Source organism: Poecile atricapillus, chromosome 26, assembly GCF_030490865.1.
Source record: "Poecile atricapillus isolate bPoeAtr1 chromosome 26, bPoeAtr1.hap1, whole genome shotgun sequence".
NCBI lineage: Eukaryota > Metazoa > Chordata > Aves > Passeriformes > Paridae > Poecile > Poecile atricapillus.
In genome coordinates, this window is record NC_081274.1 from 2,998,053 (window position 1) to 3,020,451 (window position 22,399).

A 22,399-nucleotide genomic window follows, 5' to 3' on the forward strand; every position below is an offset into this window, starting at 1 on the left:
CCCCTTTCCCAGTTTAAACCAGTCTATCTCAAACTCCCTCCCAGTTCCTCCCAGCACACCCCAAACCTCTTGGGCTCCCCCAGTGCCTCCCCCGCTGCCCCCGGCGCTGTGGGGGCCGGGCCGTGCCCCAGTGCCGGCTCAGGGGGTGCTCCAGGCTGACGTGCTCCACCTGGCAGCTGGAGCTGAGCCCGCATTGCCGGGGGCGGTTTCCAGCAGCACCAGGAGCAAAAGAGAGAGAATACAAGCGTACAGCAATTTATATATGGGGAGGGTCCAGGGGTGGATACAAAACTTCAACCAGTGAGGGATATCCTGGGGAGGGGAATAGGACACATGGACCAATGGGGTGCTGTGGATTAGGGGATTTCCAAAGGGGACGTCCAAGCAGGGGGTTGGCATAAGGCAGGATTGACAGGGAACATTTGGGAACAAGGGGCAGGGTGGACAAGATTGATAGGGAAGGTGCTGGAAAAAGGGGTTGGGATACAATGATGGGCAGGGCAGGGGAGGAGATAACTTTGGGTTAAACCAACAAAGCAGGGGGGTAACAAAACAAACCACTTATACAAACAGCTTCAAACTTGAAATGAAACAAAAACACACCACAACATCTCCCCTTTTCTGATTAAAAGGAAGAGCTGTGGTTTTGGGGGATCCATTCTCATTTTGGCCGGTCCCTGGCTCGGCTGCAGGGGGGTCCCAGGGTGTGAGGATGGAGGGTTTGGGAGGGTTCCAGTCCTGGATACAGGGGTGCACGGGGGTCCTGCTGCAGCAGAATGGGAGTTCAGGGGGTCCCTTCCTCTGTTCTGGGGTTCAAGGGGTCCCGGTGCCTGAAAATGGAGGTTCAGGGGGGTCCCGGTGCCCAGAAATGGGGGTTCTGGGAGGTTTCCATTCCCGAGAATGGGGGTTCAGGGGATTCCAGGTTCCAGATAAGGGGGTGCAGGGGTTTTGGGGCTGGGTAAGGGGGTACCAGGGGGTCCCGGTGCCCCAAAATGAACATCCGAGGGGGTCTCTGTGCCCAGGAAGGGGGGTTTACCTGGAAATGGAAGCACAGAGGTTCCCCATTCCCAGTGTAATAAATGGAATTGATTCGTGCTAACTAAATTGTAACTGTTATCAAAGTTATTAATAGAAACGATCAAGAATCAGTGTTACAAAGCAGATGTACCCCTTTGTAGATGTTACGTGTCAAAATTAAGGTACAGGATGTAGTTTAGAAAATAAATGGCCAGTAAAATCAGAAAAAGGAGGAAACTTATGGGAAACATTAATGAATATGTATAAGCATACAGTATATAAGTTTAGCTTGAAGTGCTTTGTTTCGTACGTGAGGTGAGGTGAGAAGACCCCCCCCACACCCCGGTCGGTTTTGCTTATGCCTTTACCATTTGTAACCACTGCCCAATTATATTCACATATATATATATATATGTATAAATATGTATCTGAATATATCTACTAAATTGTATCTCTTTTTTACTAAATTGTATTCTTTTACTGAACTGTATTCGTTCATTATTTAGTATCCAATTTATTAAAGTATATTATCAATTAATTAAATTTGATTGTTTGGAAATTTGAAAGTCATTTATAACACTACTATATCAAAAGCAGTTAAAAGTGATTACAAACTGTGCTATATCAAAATCGTTGTGATTATAATAATTGGCAAAAGCCAGCACATAATAGCAAAGGTCAACAACAACACAGTTATTTATCACAAACACAGGGCAGGTTTTTCCCTTGCATGGAGCACTTGGGCCTTCCCCGGGCCCCTTCTGCCCTCCCGCAGAACCAGAGGCATTTTCCAGCGCACACAGTTTGTAAGCAAGAGCCGGCTGCAGCCCAGAAGGCTCCAAGCGCCTCCTTCCAGGCTGACTCTGCAGATGCCGAGGCTGCTCTGGGCTCTGCCAGGCTCTGCTGGGGCTCAGCTCTGGGCGAGGCTGGGCCCGCTCTCCCCTCGCAGTGCTCCGGGCAGCTGAGTCACAGCGGGAGAAGGACAGGACACCTCAAGGGACTTGAGCTTTAACAGAGATTTTATTCAAATAACTGCCATAACAAACAGGCTGTCCTAACTACCCTAACTAACTCACAGTGCTAACTACCATAACTAACTACTTGTTCTAACTACTATAACAAAAGGCTGGCCTCCTGTGCTTCATCTCCTCCTCTGCTGCTCCCTCAGTTGCTTTGCTGCAGTGATCAGAGGGGTCAGGCTGGAGAGAGGCTTGGCTGATGACAAAAATGGGTGCTGCCCAAAGGATAAAAAAGAAAGAAATGAACTGTTACTTTCCAGACTCAAGTTCCTCACAGGCTCTGTTGCTACAGGACAAAGGGGAATGGTTTGAAAGTCAAGAGAGGGAAGCAGGCTCAGATTAGATCTAAAGAAGAATTGCTGTAGCAGGAGAGTGGGGAAACACTGACAGAGGGAGCCCAGGGATGTGGGAGGTGCCTCCTCCCTGGAAACATCCAGGCTCAGGTCAGGCAGGGCTCTGAGCCACCTGATGTGCTTGAAGATGTCCCCGCTCGTGGCGGGGCACCAGGTCCAGATGAGCTCGACAGGAGCCTGCCAAGCCAAAGCAGGCGAGGATTCTGCTTGCTTTGCGTGTGAAAAGCAGCGGGAGTGGAGATGATGGGAGGGGGGCCCCACAAGAAAAGCCCTCCCTGGCGCTGCCGTTTCCCCCGCAGCCGCTTGGCATTCACCTGCAGCAGCTCCTGGGCAGAGTAGCGCCGCTCCTCGTCCGGCTCCAGGCTGCACTCGAGGAAGTCCCGCAGCAGAGCCGACAGGCGCCTGGGCTCCTGCAGCTGCGGGGTCCCGTTCTGCCGGATCAGAGCGCGAGCCTGCAGGAAAAGCAAACACAGCGCTCTGACAGCTTCCTCCACACCCACAAGTGCTCACATCCAGCCCGCTTGCTCTGCCCCAGCTCCCCGGGCACTTTCCTCCCTGGCAGAGATGCTGCTGCTGCTGCTCACAGCTCATTCTTCTGGGCCAGCCAAAAAACCCAAACCCTGGCGCAGCCACAGCCATTGCAACATCCAAATGATCTTGCCTTCAGAGCCGATTGCATTGGCTGACTTTGTTAGTAGGAACCTCCATCAGAAATAGCCCATTTTGCTTCTCCAAATACGGACACCAGCTTTACAGGCCATTTTCAAGAGTGAGTATGGTCTGCCTGCGTTATTTCAAGGGATTCTTACATCAAATGCATCTCTGCAGTGCCACTGACACTCAAGTAAAAGCATTCCTGATGCCCCATCCCAGAAACTGCCAGGCAAGGAACAGCAGGTTTGTGTGGCTGAAAGCTCAGGCTTGGTGACACAGAGAAAGTAGCTTGGACTAGGAAAGAAATATGTTAGACTGTGGGGATGTTAAACAATCATCTTCATGTTTTAGACAAGTTTCCCAGTGAGAAGAGCCAGGGGGGAGTTCATCTCACAAAACCTATTTCAGAAACTCCTTCAGAAAACTTGTTGGGTTTGGGTGTTGGGGTTGGTTTGTGGTTTTGTACAAGACAACATTAGAGCTGATGCACTTGCTTCATGTATTTGGGTCATCCTCACAAGAGAGGCAACAACTTAAATCCCAAAGGAAATTGTTGCTGGAGACTGCAGAATATTTGTCTGTGTTCATGCTCAGGTGCTGTGGGAATTCCCTTCCCGATGTGCAGAAACCTCCAGCTGCTCCTCCCAGTGCAGGGTCACCCTGTGCTCACAGGCCTCTGCAAAGCCTGGAGAATTTGCCTCTTACCATGGCCCCCGTTTGCTGGAAGTAAGGAGGTTCTCCTTCCACCATCTCGATGGTCACAATGCCAAAGGACCAGATGTCCACCTTGGGGCCGTAAGGAGAACTGGTCACAACTTCTGGGGCCATCCAGTGAGCAGTGCCCACCATGGAGCTGCACTGGTCCTGCTCAGGGCTGAGCTGAGCGCAGAGGCCAAAATCAGCTGAGGACAGAAACAAGCACTGTCAAAGGCAGCTGCAACGAGGAAACCAAGCACAAAGATTCCCCACTCTCAGTCTGAGAATGCAGTGCTGAATCCAGCTGGAAAAGTCCTCAGGGCTGGAGGCAAGGAAAGATGGAACTGGACCCTTAAAGAAGCCCTCAGCTTTCATGCTTGGCTTTTACTGATTTCCTTTGAAGCTTTAGATTGCAACTCCTGCCCCTCTGCGAGGGCCATACCCAGAGCAAAGGCACTCCTGACACCCTGCTCCTCTCCTGAGCTCTCTGCACGGGGCAGCCGCTCTCAGCTGGCAGCAGGGGCCGGGCAGTGCCACCAGCAGCACTTGTGGGGCTCTGGCCCTCGCTGGGAAGCAGCCCCACAGCCGCACCCCGGGAGCGCCGTGCCTGGCCAGGAACACCCACCCAGCTTGACAGAGCCGTCCATTCCCAGAAGGATGTTGGAGCTCTTCAGATCTCTGTGGATCACCCGGATGGAATGGAGGAAATCCAGGCCCTGCAGACACTGAGAGACAACAAGAAACACGAGGGAAAAAATCAGTGGCTGGAATATATCTCACAAGAAAGGACAGTTTAGAATTCTGCCAGCAGCAACTTTGCTCTGACAGCCCAGGAGTGCAGTGCAGACAAGCTCCGGGCAAAAGGTTCAAGGCAAAGCTGAGAACAGTAAATCAGATCCAAAAAAGACAGAGAGTACCACAACAGCTGGAAAGAGGGACAAGAACAGAGTAGAAATGCAGTGATATTTGCAGGCCATTCACTTCAGAGGCTCTTTCCTCTCCAGCTCATAAAAACAACACAGAAACAATGGCCTGAGCATGGAGCCACCCTGTTCTCACAGCCTCTTTGGAAGGACCATGGTGTCCCAGCCATGGGAAGCACAAGCAGGATCCCTCACCTCCTGACTGACAGCTGCCATCTCTCCTTCAGCCATGCGTGTCTGTCTGACAACGTCCTGCAAAGTTCCTCCATCCATGTATTCCATCACCAGCCAGAGATCTCCATCAACAAGGAAGCTGGAAGAGGAGAACAATGGCACCCTTGAGATGAATGTGCATTGCTCAATTCCCCCAGGGAAAAGTCTGGAGTGGAGTTTTGTTCCCAGGTCACTTGTCAATGAGGACAGAATCAGATGGAGAGACATTCCTGCCAGGCTGCACAGGCCTTGGAATCTGCACAGTCTAAAGGAGAAGGAGGCACCCGGGAGAAAGGAGAGGCCTTAGATGGCAAGCAGGTGAAAAATGCACTTTAGCAACAGCCCAGCTCAATGTGGAACCACAACACTTGCCCCCAGCTGCTTCAGCATCTGAACTCATCAGTTCCACCATTCCCTCCGGAACAAGGCAACACAACTTGCAGAGTTATCCAGGGGAGGAGGCTCTGCAGCACTTGGGGCAAAAGCAGTCAAATGCTTGGAAAACCTTGCACAAAGTCCCTTCAGAAATAGGCAAGGCCATTGAAAAATGGGCAAATGAGGCATTTCTGGAAGCAAGAACCTGGTCTTCCAGGCACCTGCAGCAATGGGAAAGGGCTGGGAAGAAGAAGCCAAGGAAAATAATTTCTATCAGGGTTTATCAGCACTTGCTGTAAAACACAGCAAATGGGGTCAACTTGAAGAAAAAGCCAAAGCAAAGCAACAAAAGCACATGGAAGGAGTGAAGTGCCAGGCTGTTTTTCTGGGAAGATATGGCCGGGTCAGGCATTTTCAGAACAGGCTACAGACTAGGGATGCCAGGAAAGATGAACGCAGGGGCCGTGCACGGGAGAAGACCTGAAGCACTCACCTGTCCAAAGAATTGACAATGTTGGGGTTCTTCTTGTCCTTCAGGACCACGACCTCATTCACAGCTCGTTCCCTGTTCTGCCCTCTCAGACTCATTTTCTTGATGGCCACCTGAAGGGACATTGCAGACCTTGAACTGGAGGAGTCTGTGGCAGGAGGCCACAGCAAACACGGAGCGAGTCTTTTTGGAGCGACCGAGCCGGGCTGTGCCAAACTGCCTTGGGATGGGACACCAGAGCTCAGCAAGTGCCATTCCCACAGCCCATTGCTCTGCTCGCTGGGGGCTGTTACAGGACTCATGGCCAGAGACATTTGGCTCTGTAAGCTCTGCAGAAATGGTCCCTCAGCTGTCAGCCTCAAAGCTCTAACAACATTCTCTGCACCTACAGTCTTCTCAAATGGCCTCAGCACTCTCAGGATTATTATTCCAGCACATTTTGCAAGCAGGAGGTAATTCTGTTTCTGTGCACACAGAGCAAAACAGCCGGGAACCCTTTAGCAATTCTATGGCATTTGGCCATGATTTCAAATGTCCCTGCTCTGTTTGGGATAGCACAACAAAGCAAACGTGCACATCCATTGCTCAGATAATCCCTGTCACAGCTGCCACTGACACCAGACCCAAACACAGCTGCAGGGTTTAGGAGAGAGCTTTGCTCTGGACATCCATCTTCTCATTTCTCTCCCTGTCTCTGTGGGAACAGCTGCAGTAGGACTAAAACCCCAAACTGAGCCCAAGCAGGATCTCTCCTTAATTAGGCCTTGAGGTATCCTGATGAAACTCAGGATGATAAAACTGCTAAATAGTGTTCCTGTCCGAGGCTGGGATGAAGGTAAATTGGGCCTCAGTCTCCAGCAGCTGATGCATTCACACTTTCAGACATGAAGACCAAGCCAGCGTGTCCTGCTCTGACAGACACCGCTGCCCTCCTTGCCTTCCTTTGGGCACTTCAGAAGGACCAAGTCTGTCCCAGCTGTGCTCTGCAGGCTGACACTGCTCTGCCTTCAGAGGAGCAGCCTGTGCAGGAAAGCTCTGCTGGGCCCCACAGCTCCAGCCACAGCTCCCAGCAGAGGGGAAAGGCCTCGAGAGCTGCCAGACGTGCTGGGCGTGTTGACACTGACCTCTCCTCCAGTGGCCCTGTCGAGTCCTTTGGAAACGGTTCCAAAAGCCCTGGAGACAAAACAGCAGAGAAGAAAGAAGCAGAGCTTTAGGCCCTGGCAGTGAAAGCCAGCCCAGACAGGAGATCTCTGCTGCCTGCAGCGTTCACAAAACACCCGAGTGCATCCACCCTTCAAACAACAGCACAGCAGCCACCAGCCCTCTGCCATGCAAGGTGTGCAAGAGAAAACTGAGGCCCAACACGAAGGAAAAGGGCTGGAGGAAATCCCAAATGTCCACACTGAATTCCTTAAGTTCAAAACCTGAGGTGGGGGTGGGTGTCTGAAGAACTGGAAAAGAATGTATTTCATCCTTTATATATTTCCTGCCTGAGACCTGCAGGATCCCCAAGGGCCCTGCCAGCAGGCAGGTGATGCATTTTCCCCTCGAGTGCAGCAGCTCTGTGTCTGTTACTGAATGTATGGGCTCTGCTACCTGTGCTGAAAAGAGCTCTTATTAGTTCATCTCTGGTTTCTGTTTCTAAACCATTATGTTGATAATCCTGACTGATGGATAGTTTTTGAAACAAAATATTTGAAAGAAATCTTCTTGAGAACTGTTTTCTGACAGTCACAGTCACCTCATGGTGAGTTGCTCTTTTAGGCAATCCAATTCCAGTAACAGAAGATCTTCCAGGTCCTGCTCCTTGCTGCAGACAGGACACTGCCAGCCTCAGGGGCCTTTGACGGTGCCTTCTGACCACAGTTATCAATTCTGATCAGCACTGAGAGACAGCAGCATCGTACCCCAGTGTCTGAAGGGGTTTGGAGCTCTCCTGACTTCTCACTGGATCCTGCACTAGCAAAATACCTGGGCCCTGCTTGTGCAGAAGTAACTGCCTTGCACTTACCCTTGGCCAATCTGCTCCAGTTCCAGGTATTTCTCGGCAGGCTCCCCCACGCTCACGGTGTTCCCTGAAAGAAACCACGTGGAAGATGCTCCCTCTCAGATGAGAGCCAGAATGCAGCCCCACTCCCTGGGGCCAGGAGCCCCTTGCTCTCATGAAGCCATAAAATAGATAGCCTTCAAGAAATAATGGGTTAAAACATAGAATATGAAGGGAACATCTGGAAGTAATAAACACAACGACAGGAGGGAAAGAGAAGGATAAAAAAAATCACCGGACTAAGCGTAATTTAAGCCGAAGCTAAAGCATGCCTAATGTCAATATGATAAGTTGGCCCTAGGAGGTTGGGAACTCGGCCAACTACACCGGGAAAGGACCAAATTTGGAAAGAAGTTCAAAAGTTTAAGGAGGAAGACTCCTCGGAGACCCTCGCCCACGATGAAGGCCGACCGGAACGACCCCCGAAAAGATCCTCAAAATAGAAGTTTCCGCCCACGCCCCGCCTACGGCACGCCCCATATGAATATGCATTGATATGATGTAATTCCAAACCTAAACTGTATAAAAGGCATGCTTTTGTTGTAAGACTTTGGAAAACTCCCTTTAGAGATTTCCCCAACGTGCACGTTGCTAATAAAATACCTCCTGTCTATTTGACTTAAACTGCGTCTCTTAGACAGTTATTCATCGCCTTTTGGGGCAAAATTCGGCATCAGTTCTGGCGACCCAGATGGGACGAAACAGGAGACTCAGACTTTGAGGGGTTCCCTCCGAAGAGCCGGTCCGGGGCCGGGACCCTCTGGGGCCCCTGACGGATTTTTGTCAGAAGAGACTCCCCTCCTGGACCAGCGCTCTTCGGCAGAGGAAGGATTCCCTGCATCTCCTGCTCCAATTAAGAGGTATTTTTAATTGTTTATTGGTTTTGGTTTAAAGCGCTTTATTGGGACACGGGGGTCAGACGTGACCACCGAAGGGTAAACCAGGGGACGCCCTGGTAAAAATCCCTAATTGGTACCATTTGTGTTCGATATCTCGGACATCATAGGTTTTGGTACTATTGGTGTTTGTCCCTAATTGGTACCATTTGTGTTCGATATCTCGGACATCATAGGTTTTGGTACTATTGGTGTTTGTCCCTAATTGGTACCATTTGTGTTCGATATCTCGGACATCATAGGTTTTGGTACTATTGGTGTTTGTCCCTAATTGGTACCATTTGTGTTCGATATCTCGGACATCATAGGTTTTGGTACTATTGGTGTTTGTCCCTAATTGGTACCATTTGTGTTCGATATCTCGGACATCATAGGTTTTGGTACTATTGGTGTTTGTCCCTAATTGGTACCATTTGTGTTCGATATCTCGGACATCATAGGTTTTGGTACTATTGGTGTTTGTCCCTAATTGGTACCATTTGTGTTCGATATCTCGGACATCATAGGTTTTGGTACCATTGGTGTTTGTATGTGTTTTGTGTCATAGGCTTTGGTACCATTGGTGTTTGTATGTGTTTTGTGTCATAGGTTTTGGTACCATTGGTGTTTGTATGTGTTTTGTGTCATAGGTTTTGGTACCATTGGTGTTTGTATGTGTTTTGTGTCATAGGTTTTGGTACCATTGGTGTTTGTATGTGTTTTGTGTGTTCGTTTTATGTGTTTGTTGCAAAGTTTTATAGGAGACATCTTGTCACTCTTTATGTAATAGACTGAAACGCGCATTGTGCTGTCTACGTGCCTTGAATTTGGGAAGCCGGTACTTCACAGTTTGAGGGCGACTTTTTTTGTGACAAAACCTGGTAAAACAATTTTATTTTATAAGTGTGTGTTGTATGTGAGGGTGAGTGAGACGCAGCGTAGCTGCGAAGCGAGAGGGAGTCCTGCTCCGCATTTCCTGTTCTTCGCGAGAAGCCAGGTCGGAAACGGACGAAGCGATTGAGATTGTGTGCATGAAGTGTTAAAATATATCAGCATATCGTGGTTGCGAGAGAGGGACTGTTTCGGTTAACAGAAAACGCAGATACAGGGGATAGTCATGGGAGGTCAACAGAGTAAGGACGCAAATATGAAAACCCCCTTAGGGTGCATCCTAAAGCATTGGAAGGACCTGGGAGGGAGTCCGGGGTTGGAAGGAGGGCAGCCCATTAAAATCAGAGATTGACGGGAGAAAAAACAACCCTCAGGGACTAGATAGTCCACAGGGGTCAGGGAGCTACATGAATGCTGACAGCCCACCCACACTGGAGGTTGAGGGGGAGGAAGGCAGTGGGTCAGAAGCAGAGAGCCGAAGGGAGGCACGTAGCATACCCGAGCTCAGTCCATATGGAGATAGCAACACCTCCAGAAATGGAGGCGTCTGTAGAATGGAAACCAGTGCACCAAGGACTGGGGATAAAAGCAATTCACCGGGAGGCGACGTCCCTAAATTGAGATACAGCAAGAAGAATGATAATGAGGCATGCGAAAGGGAGGCAGAGAGTAAGTCACAGAAACTGAACATAGTAATTCAGATAGAGGATAAGAGAAGTGGAGGGGGAGCAGAGGATGAGAGGAACCGCAGCCCGGGACAGGATAAGAGCTGGCAGATACAAAAGAGGCGACAGACGCAGGATGAGAATCGGATGGATTGTGTGATAGAGATAGGAGAGGAAAATGAAGAGCAAGAAGGGGGAAAGAAGAAAGAGAAGAGAAAGAATAGGGAAAGCATTGAGGCACAGGAAGAAAATCCCGGGGAGGGGACCAGTCACTCGTATTACACCAGATCTGTGGCACGGGGGGAAGCAAAGCAAGGGGAGAAAGGGAATCGCACGATAGCTCCTCTCCGACAAGTTATGCCAATGGTAGGGGAAAAGACTAGAGTAAAGGTGCCATTCTCGACGAGTGATTTGAACAATTGGAGGGATGAGGCAAGGAACTTCAGGAGGAATCCAGAGGGAGTAGCAAAGAGGTTTGAACTAATGGCAAAGAACTTAGATATTGATTGGGAGGATATAGAAGTGATGTTGTCAGAGTTGACAGATACGGAAAGGGAACTCGTATTGGAAACGGGGAGGCGACATGCCCAACTATTATCGGGGAGACTAGAAGATAATTTTCCCAGCAGTAAACCAGAGTGGGACCCGGGCAACGCGGAACACTATCAACGGCTAGTGCAGTATAGAGCTAGGGGAGGGTAAAAAGGAATTAGACTTTTTGATTGATACGGGAGCAACCTTTTCGGTTTTAAATCAAGAATTTGTACCTAAAAGTGATGAATTTGTGCAAGTTGTGGGAGCAACAGGCCAACCAGAAAAGGCTTACTTTTGAAACCCATTAAATACAAAATTGGGAAGCAAATGGGAATTCATCAGTTCCTGTATTTACCAAATTCACCAAAACCCCTACTAGGGAGAGACTTATTGGAGAACTTGGGGGCCGTAATAAAGTTTAACAAAGACCAATTGGAGTTTCAAGTAAATGAAGAACAACTGATTACAGCTCTAAGCCTAACGATCAGTTGTGTGGAGCCTAAACCTGAAAGCCACAATTTCGAGCAAATCCTGAGCAAGATGTACCCATTGGTGTGGGCTACTGATATACCTGGAAAATCAAAACAAGCAGCACCGATTGTCGTTGAACTTAAAGCTGGGACAAAACCGGTGAGAAAGAAACAATACCCTCTGAGGATAGAAGATAGGAAAGGGATTGAGCCCACAATCAGAAGGTTTATGGAACTGGGGTTATTGGTAGAATGCGAATCAGATTTTAATACACCAATCCTGCCAGTCAAGAAACCTAATGGAACCTATAGGTTAGTCCAGGATCTGAGAGCAGTAAATGAAATAACTAAGGCATTGCATCCGGTAGTTGCTAACCCATACACGCTTTTGACCAGACTGAAGGAGAATTTGGCCTAGTTCACCGTATTAGATTTAAAAGACGCGTTCTTTTGCCTCCCCTTAGCTCTCGAGAGTCAAAAGATTTTTGCCTTTGAGTGGGAATCTGTAGATAGTGGAAGAAAGACCCAACTCACCTGGACAGTGTTGCCCCAAGGGTGGTGCAATTCCCCTACGATTTTTGGGAATCAGTTAGCCAAGGAACTAGAACAGTGGGAAAGGCCGCTGGGAGATGGCACCCTTCTGCAGTACGTAGACGACCTCCTAATAGCAACAGCGACAGAGGAAGAATGCATTGAATGGACCATTTCCTTGCTGAATTTCCTGGGTTTAAATGGATATCGAGTCTCTCGACAGAAAGCACAGCTGGTACAGACACAAGTGGTGTACCTGGGATACGAAGTCTCCAGAGGACAGCGATCCCTGGGAGCAGCTAGGAAAGAGGCCATCTGCCAGATGCCCAAACCAGAGACGGTGAGAGATCTGCGCGCCTTTTTGGGGATGACAGGTTAGTGTCGGTTATGGATCTACCAGTACGGGATACTCGCTAAACCACTGTATGATTTGTTGAAGGAGGCTAAGAGCATCCTAGTTTGGACTCCCGAGGCAGAAGAAGCCTTCAAGAAGTTGAAGATGGAACTAATGAGAGCACCAGCCTTAGGTCTCCCAGACGTATCAAAACCATTCTGGCTGTTCTCCCACGAACGACAAGGGATGGCCTTAGGAGTCCTAGCACAGCAGCTGGGACCGCACAAGAGAGCTGTGGCCTACTTCTCTAAGCGATTGGATGAAGTAAGCAAAGGATGGCCAGGCTGTCTGAGGGCAGTGGCCGCAGTGATAATTAACATAGAAGAGGCCAGGAAGCTCATGCTGGGCCAAAAGGTGACTGTACTAGTATCCCACACCGTGTCAGCTGTGCTGGAACAGAAAGGCAACCATTGGTTGTCGCCTTCCAGATTCCTAAAATACCAGGCCGTTCTGGCTGAATCAGATGACGTAACCATTCAGGTAACTAACATTGTGAACCCAGCTTCATTTCTAGAAGGAAGAGCCCCGGCAGAACCCATCGAACACGACTACCTGGAGACAATTGAAGCTGTCTATTCCAGTCGCCCGGACCTCAAAGAAGAGCCGTTCGAAGATGCGGACAACTGGTTCTCAGATGGCAGCAGCTTCGTGAAGCAAGGAGTAAGAATGGCTGGTTATGCGGTCACTACTACAGAAAGGGTAATTGAGTCGAACCCCTTACCCACAGGAACTTCAGCCCAGAAGGCAGAACTGATAGCTCTGACTCGAGCTCTGGAATTGGCAGAGAATATGCAAATCAATATATGGACAGACTCTAAATATGCCTTTTCTGTTGTACATGCTCATGGGGCCATCTGGAAAGAAAGAGGACTGTTGACTACACAAGGAAAAACAGTCAAACATGCAGAAGAGGTTCTGCGATTGCTAGAGGCGGTCCAACTCCCAGCTCAAGTGGCCATAATGCATTGTAAGGGACATCTGAAAGGCAATACTATTCCAGAAATAGGAAATAGAAAGGCAGATACAGAGGCCAAATTGGCTGCCACAAAGTCTAGGGAAGTGGGAATAATGGCCCTAATACCAGGAGACCTGGATATCAGTATCAAGCCAGATTACCAGGAATCAGACCATAAATGGATTCAAAGAAATAAGGGCAAAATATTAGAAAATGGTTAGGGTCAATTGGAAACAGGACAGTTAGTAGTACCAGGAAATGTGATGTGGCAGTTTGTAAAAGCAGAACATGAGAAGGCCCATTGGGGTTTGGATCCGCTTTACCAATATTTGCAAACCAGGATAGCAGGACCGAAATTATTTACTACTATAAAGCACGTAACATCCCAGTGCGAACGGTGCCTGAGAAATAACCCGAATACGAGAACCAAGATACACCAAGGAGCCATAAGTCGAGGTAAATTCCCAGGTGAGGTATGGCAAATTGATTTTTCTGAGCTCCCAAGAAAAGGGGGGCTCCGATATTTGTTGGTATTAACTGATACATTTTCTGGGTGGCCTGAAGCATTCCCTTGCAGGACAAACAAGGAAAGAGAAGTGACCGAAATACTGTTGAATGAAATCATTCCGCGGTTTGGGGTACCGAAGAGTATTTCCTCGGATAGGGGTACACACTTCTGTGCGAAAGTGGTGAGAGCAATAAGCAAAGCATTATGGTATCAAGCCTTGCCTATTGCTCTGCTGAGGCTGAGAGTCAAACCAAGGTCAAAAGAGAAGCTAAGCCCATTCGAAATCCTGTATGGTAGACCTTATGCTATGCAAGTTGTAAACGGGGATGCCATAGGCCAAATCGGTAACCAGTACATTTATGATTATGTAATTACAGTGGGGAAACAATTGGATAAGAATGCTACCGTGGTAATAGAGCACCAACCTAAACAACCTGATTGTAAATTGCATCCGTTTAACCCCGGTGATTGGGTGTATGTTAAGAATCTTTTAGGAAAACCCCTACAAGAGAAGTGGGAAGGACCTTTCCAAGTGCTGCTGACTACCTTCACCGCGGTCCGGATCAAGGAGCGACCTACGTGGATTCATTACTCGCGGGTCAAGAAAGCTCCAGAGAGTAAACAAGAGGAACGGACATCATGACCTTGACTTCACCTCAAGCCCTTTCAACCCTGATCATTGGACTCTCGATAAGTATAGTTCTTCCCCGAGACTCTGACCCGATAGATCCATGGTCTCACGCACACCAGTGTACCCACCCGGAATGGGGAGCGAAGGGACCCTATTTCGAGGTATATGCCCTACGTAACAATCAGCCATACGCAAGTAAATTATGGCATCAATCTTCCATGGTAGCATACAAGGGAGACCAAATCCAAATTGGGTGTCGAGAGCTTGACTCAGTGGAAGGAAGAACAAAGCAGCTAGTATTGACAATTCGATCCTTGGGGAAGTCAGCATCCGAACATAACTTAATTACCTTTAGTCCGGTAAAAATGGGTAAGCCCACTATTTGGAGGCAGCAAAAGGGCCCAATTTCATGTCGGTGGAGTGATTTCCGGGAAGATCCAACCGGATCACAGCCCCAAAGACTTGCCCCAAGAAACCACTCCACCAGCGGAATGCAAACAATGTTTGGGCCAGTTATGATTATATCAAAAATAAGTGGCAATCGGTTAGCACAGAAGCATGTATTCCTAGAGGACAGCTAGGTTATGTTTGCGAAAACGCTGTAGTAGAGGCAGAAGATTTATGCTTAGATGCTGAGAATAGAGTGTGCACCTTTGAAGTGCTTTTGCGTAATCGAACACAGTCACAAGTTTACTATATAGGGAATGGGTGTGCTTGCGTACGGACAGCCTGTGACAATGTCACTATAGATAATTGCCAAGAGGAAACTAACAATACTAACTTTTGTGTATGCAACTTTACCAAAGTAGTGGGTTGCGATTTTCATTATACTGTCCCAATAACTACTCAACAGCTAATTAACACAGATTTTAACCTGTATCGAGAAATACCAGAATTGCAAATAGGGATGGATGTCAAAATTCTCAAAGCAATGCTTGCACACCCTAAAGTAAAGGAATTGGTGCAAAGAGTGAATCAAACAACTACACGGATGGTATGGCAGGTAGAACATGATTCAGAAAGAATAAAGAATGTCCTCACCGAAGTAGAACAAATAGGCCAGCATCATTGGTGGGATATCTTCACAGGATTTTCCCCAACAGCCACACAGGTTTTCAATTACCTGGTGCCCCCAATGATATTGGTAGTTGGAGCCTTGTTGGTTTTAACTTTTACAAATATTTTTATGTGGTGGAAGCTAAGGATCATAATGAAAAGGACCCAAATGGTTTGGGCTATGGTACGAGCGCATCAGCGCTCTTAGGATTAGACATCAGCACTCTTAGGATCAGACCTTGACGAAAGAATTCGTAAGTCATAAGAAAAGGGGGGAATGAAGCCATAAAATAGATAGCCTTCAAGAAATAATGGGTTAAAACATAGAATATGAAGGGAACATCTGGAAGTAATAAACACAACGACAGGAGGGAAAGAGAAGGATAAAAAAAATCACCGGACTAAGCGTAATTTAAGCCGAAGCTAAAGCATGCCTAATGTCAATATGATAAGTTGGCCCTAGGAGGTTGGGAACTCGGCCAACTACACCGGGAAAGGACCAAATTTGGAAAGAAGTTCAAAAGTTTAAGGAGGAAGACTCCTCGGAGACCCTCGCCCACGATGAAGGCCGACCGGAACGACCCCCGAAAAGATCCTCAAAATAGAAGTTTCCGCCCACGCCCCGCCTACGGCACGCCCCATATGAATATGCATTGATATGATGTAATTCCAAACCTAAACTGTATAAAAGGCATGCTTTTGTTGTAAGACTTTGGAAAACTCCCTTTAGAGATTTCCCCAACGTGCACGTTGCTAATAAAATACCTCCTGTCTATTTGACTTAAACTGCGTCTCTTAGACAGTTATTCATCGCCTTTTGGGGCAAAATTCGGCATCACTCAGCTGGGGAAGGACAATAAATGACCCTGTGCCATTCAGCTGCAGAGCAACACTGGGTGCAGCTGATGCTGAGACACACACACAGCACCCTGCTCTGGCACACAGGAACAGAGCAGACGTACTCAGCTGCATCAGGCTCCACTCCCCGCTCCCCTCTGGCTGCAGGGCTGTGCTGCTGTCAGAATGTTCAGCCCAGGATCCTGCAGCACAGGGAGGTTCAGTGTCCTCTTCAGGAGCAGAGGGAGGTTCCTCATCCTCTTCCCAAAGCACAGCAGCTTCTCTTTCCTCTTCCCAAAACTCTGCAGCTTCTCTGTCCTCTTCCCAAAAAGCTGCAGGTTCATCATCATCTTTCCAAGCCATGGGACATTCTCTGTCCGCTTCCCATGCTGGAAGATGTTCACCCTCCTCTTCCCAAGCCACAGGATGTCCACCATCCTCGTCCCACACCGGGAGATGTCCACTGTCCTTGTCACACACCGCGGGAGCCTCGCCGTTGTATTCCCAAAGCGCGGGGTGTTCGCCCTCGTCTCCCAGAACAGCGGGAAGTTCACTGCTCTCTTCCTCCTCTTTGGCCTCCTCTTTGCAAGCAGAGGGAGCCAGAGGAGGTGCTGATGCTGCTTTGGTGCCCTGTGGACAGACGGGAGCGTGAGGGACGGGAAGTTCTATCTCAGTTATCACCTTCTTTATCCTCAGCTACACATCCAGCTGCACTAAGCAGAAATAGGGTTCAGAGCTGTTCAAACTAACAATGGGCAAAAGTCGACATTGCCACTTATTGTTGGGAATTCCATATTCCACCATGGCTAAAGCCAGCAAGCAATCTTCTGCCTGCAAAGCCAGTCCTGCAGCTCTTCAAAAGCTCTTCAGCAGAAACAGAGAAAACTGCCAGGGATCTCTTTGCTGCTGCTGCTGCTGCTTAAAAGACACTGACAGGAACTTTCCTTCAGCCTCCCAGGCTGGCACTCAGCTGCCACACGCTGAGCTCACAACTTGCTGCACAATTCTGAACACCAAAGCTTCCTTTGCCACTCACCGAAGGAGGAGCTGCTCGGGATCCACGCGTGAGGTGCCCTGCAATGGGAGAGGGAACATGAACCAGATGTTGTTAGGAAAAAACTGCCTGTGGTGGGAAATGAGCAAGGCAACCCTGAGAGAGCATTTTGCTTTCACAGCATCCCTCCAGGAGCCACAGGCCCTTCACACAGCGAGCAAGAGAGCAGCACAAAAGACTGGGCTGTGTCAGCTCTTGGCTGGAGCAGCAAACGGAGGGAGTTCCAGGCTCCGCTGCCACAGACTCCCCGCTTGAGGGAACAGAACCCCCCCAGGCCTCATTGCAAATGCTGTGCACGCCCTGCTGGCTGCAGACACCCCCTTTTTCAGCTGCAGCTGCTGGCAGGAGCTCTCCCAAACCAACCGTGTCCTCATGGCAATTTGGTTACAGAGTCAACTCCGTTCCAGTGGAAGAACAGAAAGCACACAGCAAGCCCAAAGCCACAGATGCTGCACCGAGGGAAAACCTCAACTTACGTGCCAAGTGGGTTAAAAAATACCCCGAATAAGCCACAGAGAACAGAGTGGCAACTGCAGCAACCACTTGCTGCATCATTTTGGCTGCGCTGCACACGTCTGCAGACTGTACCCCTGCAAGCACAGAAGGACACCCGTCAGGGGCTGGGCTGGCTGCTGAGAATGCCTCGGGCAGGAGGATCCTCTGGCAACGAGCAGGCGCCCAGAGCCGCTCTGGACACTGAGGCCTCCGTGTCCCACAGCAACGGGAACACCACGGGGACGTGGCAACGTTCCTGTGACACCACAGCAGCCGCTCACGCAAAAACCGCCTGGAAGCTTCTCCTGTGTCACAAAGGAGCACAAAGAATCCTCCCAGGGCACAGCCTATTGCCCAAAGGATCCAAGAGGAACTCTGAAAATGCAGCAAACAAGGTCACCCCATAGGCCAGCCTGAGCACTGAGGAGGAACGAGGACAGGACCAAACCAAAGCAAACACGACCTGTAGTCACTGATACTGCTGAATAAAACCAACAAGGCTTGTTCCATCTGGAATCTTTGTTCTAGTTCTAAAAACAAGCAAGATTCTCCACTCTAAATATACAGAAGGCAGGAACTGGGGAGGAGGTGGGATTAGGAAGGAGCAGGAGCAGGAGGAGGGAGAAAGGAAAAGGAGGTGCAGGAACAGGAATAGAAGGAGAAGCTGGAGGTTCCAGTGTCCCCTGTGTCCGCAGCACCCCCGGCCACGGGCCCATTGCCCCCACCTCATCCTGCAGGTGAGCAGGGAGGGGGAGCTGGTCCCAAATCTGTCAGGGGGTCCCTGAGAGGGTCTTTTTATTGGGGTGTGTTTGGAACTTGCAGATTGTGGAATTGAGCCCCAAATATTGTCTGGCGTCCCTGGGAGGTTTTTTTTCTCTGTGTGTGTAGGTTTGGATCTTGCAGGACCCCAAAGCTGAGCCCCTTGGGAGATCTTTGGGGTCCACGTGGCCATTGCCCAGTATTGGCTGGGGGTGGACATTGGTCCAGGGGACCCCCAGGAGCGCAGAGGAGAGGAACCCCTGGGACCCCCAGAGTGGGGAGAGCAGAGAGGAGCGATCCTGGATCTCAGGGACCCTGGCAGCTTGGAGAGGTGGGAGCCTGGAGAGGAGACACTCCTGGGATCCCTGGGATCTCAAAGCAGAGCATCAGGGGAAAAAGGGACCCCATGGACCCCCAAAAGCCCCTGGATCATCACTAAGGAGGACCCCAGAGAAGGGGGAACCCCTGGAGCCCTTGGACCCCCATCATCCCAGGGAAGGGAAACCTCTGGAAGCCCAGAAGTGGAAAGACAAGAGATGGGGAACTCCTGGGAGATTTTTTGGGGCTGAATCTTGATATTTTGGAGATTTTCATGGACACAAGACTCCTGCTGAGCTCTAGACATGGACTTGGGCAGGAGGAGCCTCTACTCCAAGGCACTCCCACTTTGATTTCCCCCAAACCAGGATTTGTCATTCCATGGCCATGGCCAGATGGAGGAGGAGGAAAAGCCCCAGAGATCCTGCATGAGGAGGGGCTGCAAACCCAGCCCAGGGAGCTGCAAGGAGGAAGGATTCCCCCCCGTGCCAGGAAGGTGTCCAGAGATCCAGCCAGAGCTCAGAGCAGGGGGAGAGAGCTCATGGCAGGGAGAAGCCCCACAAATGGAATGTGGGAAGAGCTTCAGTCGCAGCTCCCACCTGATCTGGCACCAGAACATCCACACAGGAGAATGCCCCAGCGAGTGTGGGGAATGTGGGAAGAGCTTCACTGAGATGTCCAATCTGATTTGTCACCAGAAGATCCACACAGGGGAGAAGTCCTACACGTGTGGGGAGTGTGGAGAGGGCTTCAGCTGGAACTCCAGCCTTGGGGTATACCAGTGCATCCTGAGTGTGGGAAGAGATTTCCAAGGAGCTCAGGTCTCATCAAACGTCAGTGGATTCACACAGACGAGAGGCCCTTCCACCACCCTGACTGTGGGAAGAGCTTCACAAAACTGCACCCTCATCAGGCACCGGCACATCCACACTGGGGTGAGGCCCTACGAGTGTCCCCAGTGTGGGAAGAGCTTCTCACAGAGATAAACCTTGACCAAACAGATCTTCCTGACTCCCTGTGGGCACCTGGGTGAACACAGGGGCAGGAACATCCATCAGAACACAGACCAACAATGGGAATTGCAGATTGACTGGCCCTGAAGATTCACCAGAATGCAGAGATCCATGAGGATGCAGAGATCCCTGGATCCAGAGATCCACAGCCCCTGGAGAAGCCCATGCCAGAGCAGGGGAATGCCTGAGATGAGGCTGTGACCCCGGGGGACACCTGTGGACAGAGGGGCCCCCGCTGGAGCCGCCTGTCCTGGAAGGTCTGACCCTGTGGCAGAGTGACCCACGCTGCAGCACTGTGAGGGGGCTGCTCCCCATGGAATGGACTCAGGTTGGAAAAGTTCCAGGAGACCTCTCGGGTGGGAGAGATCCGAGTGCAGCAGGGGAATGACTACTGTCCCTGAGAAGCGAGAAAAGCCACGGGAGATGAACAGACCGTGGCCCCATCCCAGCTGGCGGAGCCTTGGAGCTGCCGTGGGGGCCGTGGGGCTGCCCCGGGGGCTGCGCCCCGAGCCGGGGCCCCTTCCCAGTGCTCCCAGTGCTGGATCCAGCCTGGAGCAGCCAGCGAGGGCTTCAGCTGGGACGGCAGAGAGGCGCTGCTGGGGGGTCCCGGCTCACTTCGCTTTGGTTGGCTCTTCCCAACCTGGGGACAAACGATTTTGGATGTTTTGTGCAGGAAATCTCTCCTCTCCTCCACTCAGCAGAAGGGGTTTGGTGCGGTTTTCCCTTTTGGGGGGGAAATCAAAGCAATGCACCAATTCTCCTAATTAGATGTAGGAGAAGTGAGGCTCCAGGGCTTCCCGCTGAGCCGGAGCCACCCAGCAGCCAGGGCTGGGCAAGGCGGGCCGGGAGCTGCGGAGAACTTTGTTTGTGTTGGGAGCTCAATGGCGGCTCGGGCCGGGCCCGTTCCAGGGCTGTTCCTCATCCCCGCCTTTCCCCTCACGCAGCCCGGGGCGGGCCCTGAGAGCGCGGGGCGGGGCTGTGCCGTGTGCAGAGCCCGCCGCTGGCTGCGATTGGCTGCTTCTGCCGTCACTCGTGGCTCTGGCGCGCGCTGATTGGGCAGAGCGGGGACAAGCCCGGCCCCGCTGGCGCCCCCAGGGCGGCCGTGGGGCAGGAGAGCCGCCATTGCCGGAGCGTCTGTGCGGGCCCGGCAGCGGCGGCAGCAGCGGCCGGAGCCCGGTGAGGCGGCGGCGGAGCTCGGAGGCGGCCCCAGCCATCGCAGGTGGGAGCCGCGCTCGGTTCTGCGGGGGCTCGGGGCTCGCTGCGGGCCCGGGAGGGGGCGGCAGGGGGCTGTGGCGGGTGGCTTGTGCCGTGGCCGGCCCGTGTTGGCCCTGGGCTGAGGGCGCTGCGGGAGCGGCTGCCCGCGGTCTCCTTGCCGCTGGGGCCTCGGCAGGAGGCGGTGGCGGAGCAGCGCTGGCTCGTCCCGCTTCGTGTCGGGAGGCCGGAGGTGGCTGCGCTGTGCCCGGGGCTGGGCGGGAAAATTCCCGGCGCCAGAGGTTTGTGTGGCCCAAGGAGCCAGAGGAGTGGTGTGCAAGTGACTTTATTGCTGCCCAAAGGGAGAGGCCATGGGCCATTTGCCGTGCGCTCTCTCCACTTGTTGGAGGACGCGGCCTCGTTTTTGTCCTGATTTTCCCGGCCGCATGTCCTTGTCCCTTTGCCCAACACTGGCGGAGGTGCTTGGAAGGTTCAGCCTTCCCGATCCGCCTGCTGCATGTCCTTTTTGTATAACATCCGATATTCCTGGCTCTGTGAAGTGTTTGTTCTTCTGGAAGTTGAGGAATGTGTTGGGACTTGGTCTGAGCAGCAGTCCTTGTCAATTAGTAACATTTACTGAAACTGGTGGTTTCTCCCAGTGTTTCCTTATGTACAAGTCCCTGGCCCTATCTCCAAGCAGATTCACTCATTGCCTCTGTTTTTTCTTCCTGGGTGTTCTTTGGTTTTGGGATTGCTCTCAGTGCCCTCATTCTCTGTCCTTTTGTAGCCGTTTGTGGCTCAGGAGGCCTGGCTGCCACCTGCATCCCCTTGCTCAGCTGCTGAATGAGCTGCACTCAGCAAGGTGTGGTGCATGGTAAAAAGATGAGAGTTGCTGTAGCACATGAGAGGAGAAACAGCATTTGTGTCACCCATGGTCTGCCAGGGAAGCAAAAAACCGTGTCCCATTTCTATCCTTTCCACGTTTGGACAAGTACATGAGCTGCTTTTTTATTTCCTTTTTAAACTGTTTTACTACTTTTCCATTGCTGTCTATTTGCCAAGAGTACTTTGAGTTACTTAACTTTTCCACAAACTCTGCCTCGATTTTCTGCTAAAAGATAATGTGATCCCATCCCATGGTGAAATGTTGTGTTCCTCATCTGAGTGGATTGGTGTGGGGGAAGGTCAGGAGCTGGAGCTGTGTGGTTGGTTATTATTTCAATGACATCCTGTAATCTAATTATGCCATTAAAATGATAAATGGTTTCTCTGGTACCTGATAATGAATTCATCAGGGTTCCTGGGGTCTGGTCCATGGTATTGCAGGATTTGTTCTGGTGGTCGTTCATCTTTTCCCCAGTTTTGGGTGCTCCCTCCGGATATGCGAAATAAAAAGAGCTCTATAACTCGCAGAGTAGTTATAAGAGTAGGTATG

At 50.7% G+C, this 22,399-nt stretch overlaps 1 protein-coding gene and 4 pseudogenes across 1 annotated transcript; 3 read left to right on the plus strand and 2 right to left on the minus strand.

Annotated features, from left to right (window-relative positions):
- LOC131588521 (zinc finger protein 850-like) overlaps positions 1-22,399 on the minus strand; it is a 497,145-nt pseudogene that overhangs the window by 167,096 nt on the left and 307,650 nt on the right.
- Positions 1-22,399, plus strand: part of LOC131588505 (zinc finger protein 208-like) — a 911,601-nt pseudogene that overhangs the window by 135,830 nt on the left and 753,372 nt on the right.
- The window catches only part of LOC131588510 (zinc finger protein 850-like), an 88,119-nt pseudogene that overhangs the window by 35,570 nt on the left and 30,150 nt on the right, over positions 1-22,399 (plus strand).
- Positions 1,738-18,399, minus strand: LOC131588410 (serine/threonine-protein kinase PAK 3-like). The gene is made up of 13 exons (XM_058857283.1): positions 18,396-18,399; positions 17,665-17,778; positions 17,171-17,208; positions 16,539-16,764; positions 16,260-16,337; positions 7,752-7,815; positions 6,865-6,913; positions 5,744-5,853; positions 4,858-4,975; positions 4,365-4,464; positions 3,749-3,945; positions 2,704-2,841; positions 1,738-2,251 (listed from the first exon to the last, which is right to left on the minus strand). Exons 1-13 carry the CDS (start codon positions 18,397-18,399, stop codon positions 2,159-2,161), a joined length of 1,329 nt encoding a protein of 442 aa, XP_058713266.1. The 3' UTR covers positions 1,738-2,158.
- Positions 20,898-22,399, plus strand: part of LOC131588448 (zinc finger protein ZFP2-like) — a 122,427-nt pseudogene continuing 120,925 nt past the window's right edge.

Coding starts and splice junctions, on each gene's coding strand:
- LOC131588410 (XM_058857283.1), bottom strand. Junction 7,816..16,259: donor GTGGAGCCTGATGCAGCTGA/GTACGTCTGCTC, acceptor GGTTTCTTTCAG/GGAACACCGTGAGCGTGGGG. Junction 5,854..6,864: donor ACAGGGCCACTGGAGGAGAG/GTCAGTGTCAAC, acceptor ATGTCCCTTCAG/GTGGCCATCAAGAAAATGAG.